This window comes from Alternaria novae-zelandiae (assembly GCF_023758075.1).
Source record: "Alternaria novae-zelandiae strain BMP 2774 chromosome Unknown scaffold_15, whole genome shotgun sequence".
NCBI classification, from domain to species: Eukaryota; Fungi; Ascomycota; class Dothideomycetes; order Pleosporales; family Pleosporaceae; genus Alternaria; species Alternaria novae-zelandiae.
The window spans coordinates 120,193-133,825 of record NW_026056975.1 but is presented as its reverse complement, the minus strand read 5'-3'; the positions used below and the strand labels follow the sequence as shown (position 1 = coordinate 133,825).

Below are 13,633 nucleotides of genomic sequence, written 5' to 3'. Positions count from 1 at the left end.
TGATAGAAATGTGGCATTGCTTGTCCTGGCGCTGTTGTGCAATATAAAGTCGGCTCCTGCCTCAATTTTTCGTTCATGACTTCTATTACACACACTTGCTGTTGTTCCAAAATTTGGATCAGTCCAACCCATGATTTGTCTGCTCTTCTCGGTTTCAAAAACAACAAAGGTACAATTCCTTGAGCTGTGCTGCCTTCTAGCAATTTTAGAAAGACGAGACTGATGACAACATGTGTGAGAAGACTCCTCAAAACTCTTCTACGCTTTGTTTGCGCCAGAGTCTCCGTAGACGTAAATTTTAAAATTAACAACGTATTCTGAGGCGATGTAGACTATGGCTCGTCTCATGAATACGATATAGTCGAAGTGCATCCATGTTGAACCGATGAGGCAGGTGGTAGCGGTCTTGGCAACGACGTCATTCCGATGCTCGGGACTTGGGTAAGGCTACCCGCGATAAGATCGGAACAAGACATCGGCACCTGCATTATCAAGCATCGTGACTACATGCGAACATAGGCTTTCCGCGTGAACTGCAGTCGCGATAACTACCCGCGGTGATGTATGACAAGCCATTCACTTTAGAGGATGTATAAATGGCAATTCCGATGAGTTGGTAATTGTCCGCAGGCCGCACCTTCCGTACACAGACTGAGCATTATCCAGAATGGTGCACTTCACACGCATCGCATTTGCAGCGCTCTGCCACATGGTGGCGGGACAAAACATGCCTTTCGATGTACGGGAAGCAACCATCGACTCGGTGCACCATGCGCTCTACTCCGGACTCTCAACATGTCGCGAAGTGGTATCCTCTTTCCTCTCCAACATCGAAGCCAATAACAACCGGACGAACGCCATCATCACATTGAACCCCAATGCTTTGGCTATTGCGGACGAGCTGGACGAGCAGCTTTCAGCCGGGAATGCTACTGGGCCTCTCTTTTGCGTCCCGATACTGCTCAAAGACAACTACGACACAGCAGACATGCCGGCGACTGGTGGGAATCTGGCCCTGGCGCATTCCCAACCATCTGAAGACGCTCCAAGCGTGGCTGCTTTTAGGAAGGCAAGAGCCGTCATCTTAGGCAAGGCCAACCTGCATGAGCTGGCTTTGGAAGGCATCAGCGTATCTTCTCTAGGTGGTCAGACGATCAACCCATACGACTCCACACGAACACCTGGTGGAAGCTCGGGTGGGACGGGTGCCGCCGTCGCCTCTTCGTTCTGCGTATTCGGCACCGGGACGGATACAGTGAACTCACTCCGCAGCCCAGCATCGGCAAACTCTCTATGTAGCATCCGGCCCACTCGTGGACTGATAACTCGAACCGGCATTATCCCCATATCGACCACACACGATGTCATTGGACCCATCGCGCGAACGATCAAAGACGTCGCCACAGCACTGACTGTCATGGCTACAACAGGCTATGATGCAGCCGACAACGACACTGCACTTGTCCCAGGCCACATCCGCAGCACCAATTATGCTTCCAAGCTTTCCAGCACCTCACTCAAAGAGTTGCGCATCGGCGTACTGAACGGCTTCTTCAACCGCACCGACTCACCTGAAGTTACACCGGTCAATGATGCCATGGACTCTGTCATGTCGCGTCTCACTGCAGAAGGCGTGACACTAATTCCCATCAACGAGACCATCTACAACGCCACCGCCATCCAAACTGCATACGATGTTCAACGCTTCGAGTACCGCGAGCTCATGGACCAGTACCTGGAACGTCCTTCCCTTCAAGGCCAGCATCCCAGCACACTGAACGAACTATATTCTCGCAAAGCCGTCAATGGGTCCGGAGGAGAGTTCCTCGTCATCCCCTCTCAATACGAATACGTCAACACGGCTCTCGTATCCTCCACCGGCAACGCTACATACAACGATCGTCAAGCCGGAATCCGCAATCTCAGGCTCGCGCTTCTCAACACATTCACGTCGAACAATCTCGACGCGATCATCTACCCCGAGCAGAAGAATCTCGTCGTTAAGATCGGTTCGCCGTCACAATCTGGACGTAATGGTATCTTGGCCGCGTTGACAGGTACGCCCGTCGTCACCGTGCCAGCGGGCTTCTCGGAACCAAGTGACGAAGCACCGATTGGCGTCCCAATTGGGATGGAGATTTTGGGGAGGCCCTGGGAAGAAGAGAAGCTGTTGGGAATTGGGTATGCGGTGGAGCAGTTGTTGAAGGTGAGGAGAAGTCCGGCTTGGGCGAGAGAGATGGTAGAGGGGAAGAAGTACGAGAGTGTGCCGGTTGTGAAGCCGGACACAGGGAATATTCCGGATGTGTATCCACTGGGGACGCTGGGATAGAGTTGCAGACGACAAGGGCGTTGGAGACGCCTTTTGTCATCATTTTGTGAGATGCGTTCGGCACGATGTTAACTTACGATGCTGCTATTCAGCTTGAGTCACGAGAATACCACAGCGATGCATCGTAGCAGCTGCTCTGTCCAACCCTTGCGGCTTTTTTGAAGCAACCATGCAAGATCTCGTAGCCTACCTCTATCGTCGACCGTACAGTCGCGACACCGGCTGCAAGCTCCCTTCTTTCTGCTCGCCATTGTAGAGACCGGGGACGGTGAAGACTGCTGAGGCGTTTCGAAAGGTATGAGGCACATTGCGACAGAGACCGGGGCCCGAGCGGCGTTAAGTTCGATGTCGCAATGGAAAAGCACCGCAGCCGGTACGTAACGCATGTGACTTGAACTCTATGCTTAGGATATGGCTTCGTTCAGACTGTCGCAATCGTCAGCGCCTCAGTTGGCAAGTGTATCAGTATTTGCAATGAGAGTGACGTACCAATGCTGCGTCGTGGCTGTGCAGCTAATAGCTGCGGTTGTATAGCAGCAAATGCTCCGTCGCTGCCGACGACCGCCGCACGTGAAAGCCCAAATGCGTTCATTCGGATGTCGACCGGTGTTGTGAGACGCGCCTCGGTTGGTCGGCATCACGGAGGTTTGCCAAGACCCTGACTAATGCGCGGGCCTAGCCGCTGGTGGCCGTCCTATGCGCCTCAGAATCACACTCCAACCTCACAACACCCCCGCCGCGGCCACCAGTTCCACCCCAGTCGCGCACCAGCAGCCACAAAAGGAACACTCAGGCCGGATCATGGTCGCGCCGGAGGCAGAAACTACCCCAGATGCAGTATCAACATCCCTGAAACCGACGATGTGCCACTAGGAAACCTTGTTCCCAGAAGGGAACAACGAAACTTTCAACTGACCGCTCTCGTGCTTCAAGATATGGAAACACCGGTTTGATTTGGTCTGTTCGAGACCCTGATCACCCTGATCACCGTCTGCAGGTATGGTCTGCATTCGCCTAGCACCCTGCCGCACATCTTCATCGTGGCTATTGCAGTACGGCTGATCGACGGACTTGCGCAGTCACGACTCGACGTACATTAGACTCCAGCGTAATTGTACGCATCTCTACAATGATAACATCCAAACAAAGTCAGCGATACATTCTTGGAGGCAATTGCCCGAACATCGTCAACTACCCCGAACAGCACGCATAAACGTCTACCGCCTCAGCCACTCTCAGTTTCATGGATTCAAGGGTTCATTTGTGTTCATTGCCAAGCTTTGAAACCTCAGACTTCCGAATGCTTAGCCCTAACTCGCCCTAGCCACATGTCCGTTTATCCACCGGTAAACTTTGGACGATTCATGCAACACTGTGCTGTTGCTGACTACGACAAGTTGGTACCAAGTTCTTACCGACACAACCTCATCACCGGAATCGACACCAATTCATACGTCTCAGTCTCCAGTAGTCATGTCGACTTCACACCAGATTGGCTCGGCACACTTGCCAGACTACCTTCAACGTCGAAGATCCAACACCCAGAGTCATGTTTGCAGTATGTTTCTGGATTTGATGCTGCCGCAAACACGTTTCGTACGTTTTCGTCTAGCGACTCCGCACCTCATGCAACGTTTCTACGTGACCACGACGGGTTTGAAACTCCATCATACCAGGCTCTCACGTCTTGGCCAAACCGGAGCGCCTCACCACCTTGGAACTAACCAAAGTCGATGCTGGTCACGATGCCGAATACCCTTCTCGGTGTCTGCCTGTGCTGCCAGACGTTGTATAAAGACGGCCGGCCTCGCAACCTTAGAAGAGCATCAAGCAACAGGTTCCCAACCCAGCAACTACAGTAATCACCACTCCTCTTCTCTTCTATTATCTAATACCTCTTCACTTCACTACCTAATCTTTTCTCTGACCGGTTCAGACAATAATCAACAAAATCAACATGTTCTCCAAGATTGCCACCATCTCCATCAGCCTTTTGGCTTCCTCTTCCCTCGTGGCTGGCCACGCTGCCATCATCAAGGCTACTGGTGATGCAGGAGGTGCCGGTTCCGCCATCGGTGTCGACCCCAACACTCCTCGTGACGGTACCAACCGCAACCCCTTCCAACAGGATGCCACTCGCTTCCGTGGTGACGCCGCAGACACTTGCGGTGAGACACTCGGTGGAGGTGCCAACGACATCGCGGCTGGTACTGCTCAGGTCATGCAGCTCAACGGCGCCACTCTTCCTCAGGTCTCTGCTGGTGGTTCAGTCATGATGACTGTCCATCAGGTCAACTCTGACGGTGCCGGTCCTTACACTTGCATGGTCGACGCTACTGGTACTGGTACCAACTGGCAAGCCGCCACTGTCACCACCAACCTTCCTGGTAACGACCGTGGTCGCAACCGGGACACTCAGATGCAGGATCTTCCCCTGACCGTCTCCATGCCCGCTGGCATGACCTGCACAGGAACTGTCGCTGGCCAGAGCAACGTCTGCATGGTCCGTTGCCAGAACCCTGCTCGTGCTGGACCTTTCGGTGGCTGTGTCCCCGTCCAGATGGCTGGAGCTGCTGCTGCTGCCCCTGCCGCCGGTGCCGCTCCCGCTGCCGGTGCCGCCCCTGCTGGTAAGTTCTTCACACATAATCATCTCTACTTCAGTATCTAACTTAACATAGCTGCTTCTCCCGCTGCTGGTGCCGCTGGTGCCGCCACCTCTGGAACTGCCGCCGCTCCTGCTACCGGTGCCGCCGCTGGTGCTGCCGCCCCTGCCGCCGCCGCTCCCGCTGCTGCTTCCCCTGCTGCCAACGCCGGTGCCGCTACTGGAGCCACTGGCGCGACTGGTGCTACTACCGGTGCTACTGGCGCGACCGGAGCAACTGGCGCAACTGGTGCTACCGGAGCCACTGGTGCCACTGGTGCTCAGCCCGCTGCCAACGCTGGCGCCGCCGCTGGCGTTCAGTCCGGTGCAGGTGTTCAATCCGGTGCTACTGGCGCCACTGGTGCTACTACTGGTGCTTCTACTGGTGCTGGTCTCGCTACCGGTGCCACTGGCGCTACCGGTGCTACTGGCGCAACTGGTGCCACTGGCTCTACCACTGGCTCTACCACCGGCACTGCTCCTCTCGCCGGTGGTGCCTCCCAGCGCAAGCGTGAGGCTGCCCGCAACCAGCCCGCACTCACCAACGACGACCAGGAGGAGGAGCTCGACCTCCTCGAGGGCGAGGACTTCTAGACGCATCGCTCAGCATCTTACGACGATAACATCATGATCGGTTACAAAACAACATAAATACGAAGGAGAAGGATGAATGGATACGGTAATGGAATGGAATGGGTTGTATATACCTCGAATAGTTTGGAATAGTTAGTGTGGGGTGGAGCTATTTGTCTGTCTCTCTGGCGGCGTCTGTGACGCGCAGAGGATGGGCTTGTCAATGCTGGGTATTGTATGATAGAATTGCGTGGAAGTGGTGGATTGCGTGGTTTACTCGGGCTTGGGAACCCTGGTCAATTACGCTCCTTAATGATTAGTTTGGAATATACGATATACCTTTAAGTTTTCTCTACATGCAATGATTGTCTAGTATGAACTGACACTTGGCTTTGATGCCTGCGGGATCAGGCATGAAGTCTGGCTAAGCTTTTTGGATCTGCGCTAGGTGGTTCTAAGATTGGTAAGATGCATGGATGAGGTGGCTATTATTGTTGTGGCGTATCGCGTTTCGATGGTGTTTCATAGCGACGGGAACGCGCCCACCCGAATGCTGAACCACCAGCTCGACTGCGCGAATATGCACGTCAAGACAGATAGTTGTAATGGTGAATGATCCCAAAAAAAAGCTTTTCACCAATCCAGTGATGATTGCTAGGGGTATACCACGTTTTTTGGAAACACGGCATTTCATGACGTGGAAATGGCTGAATTGAAGAGGGGGACAGCACGTACACCAGAAAGAGCAGATCGAAGAAGCCAAAGCAGGTCCGAGCAGGTCCGAGTGATCGATTCAATACAAACGGCAAACAAAAAACCTCCATCCAAATCCAGTCCCAAACCCCCGTTCCTCCAATCACAACCTTGTCATCCGATCCTATGAAAAACAACGAGACGCTTATGGGGGAGCTGTGTCTCATTAGCTTGCGCTCATATCAGTATTTGGAGAGAAGAAAGAGATAGCATACTCTCATTGTTGTTATAGCAAGGAGTGCGTCCCTGAGCAGTGATTAGACCAGCGCAAGCAAACTTGCCGCCAGCATTGCACTTGGTAGGAGTGTTCTCGCCACTCTGCAGGAGACGAGATGCGCCGGAGCAGACGGCGGTGCAGTCGGATGTATCGCCAGTCTGGGCGTTCTGTTGCCAGAATCGTCAGTTTGAGCAAGAGAGGAAGGGAGTAAGTCGGTGGTATATTGGGGGAAAGACGTACGTAGCCGTAAAGGCAGCAGTGAGAGCCGTCGTTGAAGAGACACTGGCATTGGCGGGCTCCGCTGCAGCCAGATGCCTCACCGAGGGCAACGGCACCGAGGAAAACGAGGAGGGTGGTGACGAACTTCATGGTAAAGGTTGGTTGTTGTGGTGTTGTAGTGTTGAGGAGCCGTGGGATGGTGAGTATTCAAGTGTCCTTCTTTGCTGTTTATATAGACATCAACGGTGGTGAAGCGGCTCTCTCCACGCACATCGAGCGCGCGATGACAACGTGATGCTGTCGTAGTATCGCCGAGAGGTCGCAACGGCGTCATGCTGGCCACTCAGAGATGCGGTGTAGGGGACAGTGCGGCAAAAAGATGTCATGTTTACAATTTCCTTCGTTCTTTCGGCTTTAATTTGGGTTAGAAGTGGGACTTTGAAGTAGGTGAGGCTCCGCTCCAGTCACTGATAGCCGAGTTGAAGCTACTTGAAGAGCACCGGACAACGTGCCGAGGGGTGACACTGCCAGACTGTAGGCGACATAGTCTCATCTTATCGACTACTAATCACAAGATCCGGAAAGTGTACCTGCAGGTTAGTAGACGTTTGCAGACTACTTCAAACGAAAAACTTGCAAAGTAGGTGACCCAACGTTAACGTAGACTCCAGGGTGTTCAGTTTTTTCCTCAGTTGGCGTGGTGGCATGACTGGTTTCATCGCTACTCACGCTGAGCTAAAGACACAAAATTGACTCCATGTGGGGACATACTGAGTCGGCTGCGCGGCTGTAGTAAGGGGTACTGGACATTAATGATCCTTTTATTACAGCCATTGACGATGACCCGCATGACAGACCATCGAGGTACCCATGGGCCAGCATACCCAGGTAATCACCAGCGTGGTAGACAGATCGGCGTACATGTTGCCTTGTTGGAAGTCACGGGGAGATCTACAAACATCGCATCCGTGCCGGCATGGTACCCCAAAGCCATCGCGAACATGTCGCGGACTGCTCATGCGCCCAAGCTGCGTTCGCTGCGTTCGCTGCATTGAGCTTGGTGAACGGCCCGAACCGTATTCGGCCATGTGATGCGCTGATTCGTCGCAACGTAGCTGTAAGAGTGGGACGCCGGTGTTGGTCCGGTGTACCTGCCAGGCGTGGAAGTCGACGATACTGATGTGTCTAGCCAAGCTTTAGCTTAGCTTGCTTGTGTTGTCAGTCAAGCTTCCACCGTTATGACACGTGCCGCCCAGGTCCCAGCGTAAGGGGCATCGCGGGGATATCTTGTCAGTCTAGAATCTCCTAGATCCAGCGGCCGTTGCCGTTAGATGCACATCATGTGAGCTAAAACTCTGTCCAGACCCAATGCCTAGGATCCAGGTATATCATATCTCAGGGGTGATATCTAGGACTCGACACTGAATGGCCGAAGAGTACAGCCATTGCCTTTCTTCCAGAGCTCGTCGTTCCGGGCCTGAGCGAGACAACGGTGGTTGCGATGGCCAGACCAGTGACTTGATACTGTCTTTGTAGCTGCCCCCATTGTCTGACAGGAAGTGTGCCCGTGATTGCCACTTGGTGATGAGTGGTACCAGCCTGTCTCCGCGTGCCATCACGAGGGCTAGCTTCGGCGTAAGCAACGAAAGTAGCGGTCCCCGTCCCCAGTTGTGCGCCGTATTGGTAATCAAGACCGTCCACTGGGAGCCTCATGTATGTCTTCCTACCGCTCTTTCGTCTCCCACCAGCAGGTGTAGCATCGTCCTCGACGCGTGATCGGTGGTTGAGTGTAGCTTCGCAGTGCAACGACGAACGGTATCGGGTGGCGCAAGTACTATCGGGATACATCTAGGCTTCGAGGATTTTCGGAAGACCGTGTCTGGAGTATCGACGCGCATTCGTAGCGATGATGTCGTGAAGCATGTCGAGGGACTAGAGAAGCCTCCTGCCAGGTCTGCCTCGTTGCGGCTCAATACCCTTTCGCGAAAACGTTTCCGGATCGGGATTACGCACGTTGTACTTCATCGCGTAGTGAAGGTTTGGCGGTGGTGGGTATGCATGCAATGTGCAAGACCAGCAAGGTACGCGGAGACGCGCTGGTGGGTGTCGAATGGCCCCTCAGGGTCTGTCTTAGTCAGCGCTAACAAGTCCCCGCGACGCGTCGGTCTCACGTCTGATGCTTGCAGACGAACCGACGCGCATTCGCAGTCACCGTTGCCTCAATCTTTCTTTTCAAAGAGAGACGGAATGACGCATCGTTGCCTGTCGCCACAGTGTCAGAGGCACTTCCAGAGCGTGCAAAAGAGGCACGGCCCCCACTTGGAAAACCCAATAAAGCAGGCACGAAGGTATCGGGAAGCTGCGAGATCAAGGTCAAGTTTAGGTGACGTTTTATCGTTCATTTTATTAGCAGATATGGGTGATCTAGTATGCTCTTCAGCGCTGTCTATTCTGCCTTCCGCCAATTTATAAATCACACTCATAGCCGACCACCATTGCCAAAATCTGCCAAAGACCGACAACAGGTTCAGTCGACTTCTGGAGGCGAGAGCACCCAGAAACCACTACCAAGCGAAATCGTCCATCGGATAGGGCGTTTGCTTCGTCGGAGTCATCGCTATTGACCGTGGCCAAGTCCTCGCCGCAGCCGCAAGTCCGCGTTGAGTTGTTGTTGTGATGGACCTATGCAATGCGAACTGATTGATCGGCCAGGCTACTTTCTTCTTCTTGGGCCACGCATATCTGAGGTTCAGAGACTAAGCGTAACAGGAGAGCCCTCGTCTCTAAAGCTCCGAATTAGTCTATCGGCCAGGCGCAGCAGTCTTTAGGGGTTCCATAGAACGAGAAGGATGTGACAATGGCTGCGACAACAGCAGGCAGGTGAGCTGTTGAGCCAACCACTCGAGCCCCAATCTTTAGCGTCATGCGAACCTCCAGAATGTGTAAGGCGGGTATTGCTGCGCTCGCCTCCGAATTAATCCATCGGCTAGAAGCAGTGGCTGTGAGAACGATCAGCCAGACAGCGAGAAGACCAAATCTTAGCTCGTCCTGTCGGGCTACTCTCTGCAGAGGGAAGCGCCAGACCCCCAGACATGTAAGGCGAGTATTGCTGCTTCCCCTTCAATGCATAAGTTAAGCCGAAGAACCGCCCCACACCACCCACCCGTCTCCACCACCAAAAAAAAATGGCAAAAGGAAGGCAAAAACATACAACAGCGGGGATTCGCTAGTGGTCACCCACCTAACTACTAATCCGCCGGTACAATGCTTGTATATGGCTGAGCGGACGGGAAGCCTAATTCTCATTGTCCTATGGTCGTATGTGCTAAGTTGGAGTGTTTGACAGGATAAGAAGTCGGCGTATTGCCGGGGGCAAGACCATAACCATCGACGACACCCCAGGCGTATGAGGAAGCGTCTGAACAAAAACAACCGGAGGATGGACGCCGTGTAAGACGAGTATTGCTGCCCGATCCTGTGCGCGCACCCCGTCATGCCCAAACGTGTCGCGGAAGGAGCTAACCATAACCATGTATGCGACCGCCGGCGGGAAGGCAGGAGTGTGGTAGGGAAGAGGGTCGGACGGCGTGGAAATGAGGTGTGTAAGGCGAGTATGCCGTTGCAGACCAACACCAAGCAAAGATCTCGCTGCATGTCGTAGTGAGGTGTGCCGTGGGGTACTCCGAGAGTCGCAGACGACTTAGTTGTCCAGCCGGATCGTGTAAGTAGTCGAGTAGCCTTGTTGTTACGAGCTATTGAGCGTAAGCTCTTCGCTAGCTTGCTTGCGATACGTCGAAGGCGGTATTTCATGGTAAGGAAGAAGGCCGGACAGCCGCAGAGGATGAGGTGTGTAAGGCGAGTATGTTGTAGGGCAGGGCCGGAGAGAGGAGGCAATGAGGTGTGTAAGGTGAGTGCGTCGTCGCAAACCACCAGTGAGAGAAGGTGACGATGCATGTCGTGGTGAGGTGTGCTAGAGGCCGCTGGACACCAAAAGCGTCATGTCGTGGTGAGGTGTGTTAGGAAAGACGAGCAGCAGGAGACAGTAATGCTTCATGTCGTGGTGAGTGTGTCGATGCGACGATGAGTCTCACCGCCCTCAGCATAGCTCGCGTCATTCCGCGGAGACTGACCGAGCCTCTTCCTCGCAGGTGCGCCGCCGGACCAGACATTGCAGATCGTGGTGAGAACGGTCGACGCGACAGTGGGGTTCACCGTCAGGCCGACACTGCTTTCCATGACTCACACCCGAAGCTCTTCGTTGCTGACACGTCACTGCAAGGATCGAAGCGCGATGACAGATACCTTGAGGTGCAACGGCATGGAGAGATCTGCCAGTCCCCCAGAGATAACGGATATCGCAGAGTCCTTGGTGTTGCTTCGATGATGTGTTGATGCTGGAGAGACACAGACAGCGGCGGACATGGCTTGACTTTTGTAGTGTTTTGGTGCCAGAGGGCAGACATGATAAGATTGTCGTAATATTTTTGAACCAGATAGGAACAGACATGACATCGTCTTCGTGATATTTTGAGCCAAAAGCTGAAGACGTTGTTCCGGCTCAACGCCTTTTGGAGGGGCAGGCAGCGCAGCCATAGCAGGTTTCTGAATGCTTTTTTGGAAAAAGATGAGTGAAAGTGAAACGTTGATGTTCAAGAAGGAAGGAAGGAGCAACCTCGAAGTATATGCTCGCGCGCACGGGCCCTCTCGCAACGTGGTACGGCAAAACTGCCCAGAGGCATACATCGCACTCCCGATAGGCCATCGAAACCACATAACCATGTTTGAGGACTAAAACCCTCTTGGAAGCGGTCAAACGAGTTTCCAAATTCATACCTGCCGAACACGACGCTTTTGGAAGGAGCCACCGGAATTCCCAAATACATGCCTACTGACTACAAACCTTTCGGAACTGGGTGGAATCGACAGGAATAGTACCATGTATTCGGAAATGCAGCTTTTCGATATGATCTCTGATAATAACGAGAGCCATGTAGACATCAAAGATTTTATGGTATCATATCATTCCATTTTGTACATCAACGCCGACTCATGCTACATCATCAACACCTCGCCATGCTCTCTAACCCCCAGCATCGCGTCCTAGATACATCTAACAAAGGAAAGAAATCCGCTCAAAACACAACCTTATCACAACCTAGGCGTGGGGCCCGAGCGTAGTTATTCGCGCATGTTGACAACGCAACGAATGCAGTCACCAGCCTTCATGTCACCGAAAGCCTGGTTGATCTTGTCGAGCGGTTGGCGATGGGTGATGAACTCGTCAACCTTGAGGTCTCCGCGCTTGTAATCCGCGACGAGGCCGGGAAGTTGGGTGCGGCCCTTCACACCACCAAATGCGCAGCCCTTCCATACACGGCCGGTGACGAGCTGGAAGGGGCGGGTGGAGATTTCTTGGCCGGCGGCTGCGACACCGATGATGATGGACTCACCCCAGCCCTTGTGGCAGGCCTCGAGGGCGGCGCGCATGACATTGACGTTGCCTGTGCAGTCGAATGTGTAGTCGCAGCCTCCGTCGGTCATCTCGATGAGCTTCTCTTGGATAGACTGGTTGCCGAGCTTGGTTGGGTTGACAAAGTGTGTCGCGCCGAACTTCTTGGCCCACTCCTCCTTTGCGTCGTTGACATCGACTACGATGATCTTGCCAGACTTGTTCTTGGCCGCTCCTTGGATCACGGAAAGACCGACGCATCCAGCGCCGAAGACGGCGACGTTGGATCCCTCTTCTACACCGTTCTTGCCGGCGGTGATGACGGCGGCACCGTATCCGGTTGTGATTCCGCAGCCGAGCAGGCAGGTACGGTCCATGGGGGCGTCTTCCTCAATGGCGACGACAGAGATATCGGCTACGACGGTGTATTGCGAGAAGGTGGATGTGCCCATGAAGTGGAGGAGGTCCTTGCCCTTGCAGCGGAAGCGCGAGGTACCGTCGGGCATGACACCCTTTCCTTGTGTGGCGCGGATCTTGCCGCAGAGGTTGGTCTTGCCGGACTTGCAGAACTTGCACTCTTTGCACTCGGGGGTGCTGTTTACGTTAGATATGAACGGAGTACTTGGAGGGATGGACATACTAGAGGGCAACGACGTGGTCGCCGGGCTTTACGTTGGTGACGCCCTCACCGACTGACTCGACGTATCCGGCACCTTCGTGACCGAGGACGATGGGGAAGGCACCCTCGGGGTCCTTGCCGGAGAGTGTGTAGGCATCTGTGTGGCAGACACCGGTGTAGTAGATCTGAATGCGGACTTCGTGTGCCCTGGGAGGGAGAACCTCAATCTCCTCGATGGAGAGGTCCTTGCCGGCTTCCCAAGCAACTGCAGCCTGTGGTCATGTCAGAGTTCAATTCGTCGGCTGTTGTTTCCGAGATCGCGTTCGCGGGTAACATCAGCGTCATCGCGCATCACGCGTCGCGAATCTTCTGCGGATCCGCATGCCAAGCCTGATGATGGAATCTGATGCTCAGAAGAATGAAGCACGACGCGATGACGATGTCGCGTAGGAGGCAGAAGCTCGAGGGTACGTACCTTGCAGGTAATAGTCTGAATAGCAATGTCAGTAACAATTCAACGCGTCGCGCAGCTTCCAATGCAAGAAGCGGGGTTCGGCATACCTTTCCAACGGTATCAGCAGACATTGTAGCGTTAATGTCTCGGTTCAGTAGTACGTGGGAAGAGTTTCAACGTGTGTCGAGAGGAAGTAACAAAGTACCAGCTCTTATATATACGAATACCGTCACCGGGAGGGGAAATAACACACTACTCCAGAAAGCTCGAGCGGCTCCGGTAGCTTTTGTACGAGGCGTTGTGGGGCTGGTCGCAGTGATAGGTAATCGTCATAACTGCCCCTCCATTGCCCCTCATTCGCCCTCGATTCGTCGGACGC

The 13,633-nt window shown here is 53.8% G+C and overlaps 3 protein-coding genes across 3 annotated transcripts; 2 read left to right on the top strand and 1 right to left on the bottom strand.

Annotated features, from left to right (window-relative positions):
- Nucleotides 1-667: 667 nt before the first annotated feature.
- On the top strand, nucleotides 668-2,329 carry J4E88_007215 (uncharacterized protein; the record flags this gene model as incomplete). Its single annotated transcript, XM_049400836.1, has 1 exon — nucleotides 668-2,329. The coding sequence occupies one exon, from the start codon at nucleotides 668-670 to the stop codon at nucleotides 2,327-2,329; it is 1,662 nt and encodes a 553-aa protein (XP_049253148.1).
- Nucleotides 2,330-3,878: 1,549 nt separating this feature from the next.
- J4E88_007214 (uncharacterized protein) lies at nucleotides 3,879-5,564 on the top strand (the record flags this gene model as incomplete). Its single annotated transcript, XM_049400835.1, has 3 exons — nucleotides 3,879-3,887; nucleotides 4,266-4,956; nucleotides 5,008-5,564. 3 exons carry the CDS (start codon nucleotides 3,879-3,881, stop codon nucleotides 5,562-5,564), a joined length of 1,257 nt encoding a protein of 418 aa, XP_049253147.1.
- A 6,346-nt stretch (nucleotides 5,565-11,910) lies between these two features.
- On the bottom strand, nucleotides 11,911-13,385 carry FDH1 (formate dehydrogenase (NAD+); the record flags this gene model as incomplete). Its single annotated transcript, XM_049400834.1, has 4 exons — nucleotides 11,911-12,775; nucleotides 12,822-13,072; nucleotides 13,276-13,290; nucleotides 13,362-13,385. 4 exons carry the CDS (start codon nucleotides 13,383-13,385, stop codon nucleotides 11,911-11,913), a joined length of 1,155 nt encoding a protein of 384 aa, XP_049253146.1.
- Between the last annotated feature and the right edge of the window lie 248 nt (nucleotides 13,386-13,633).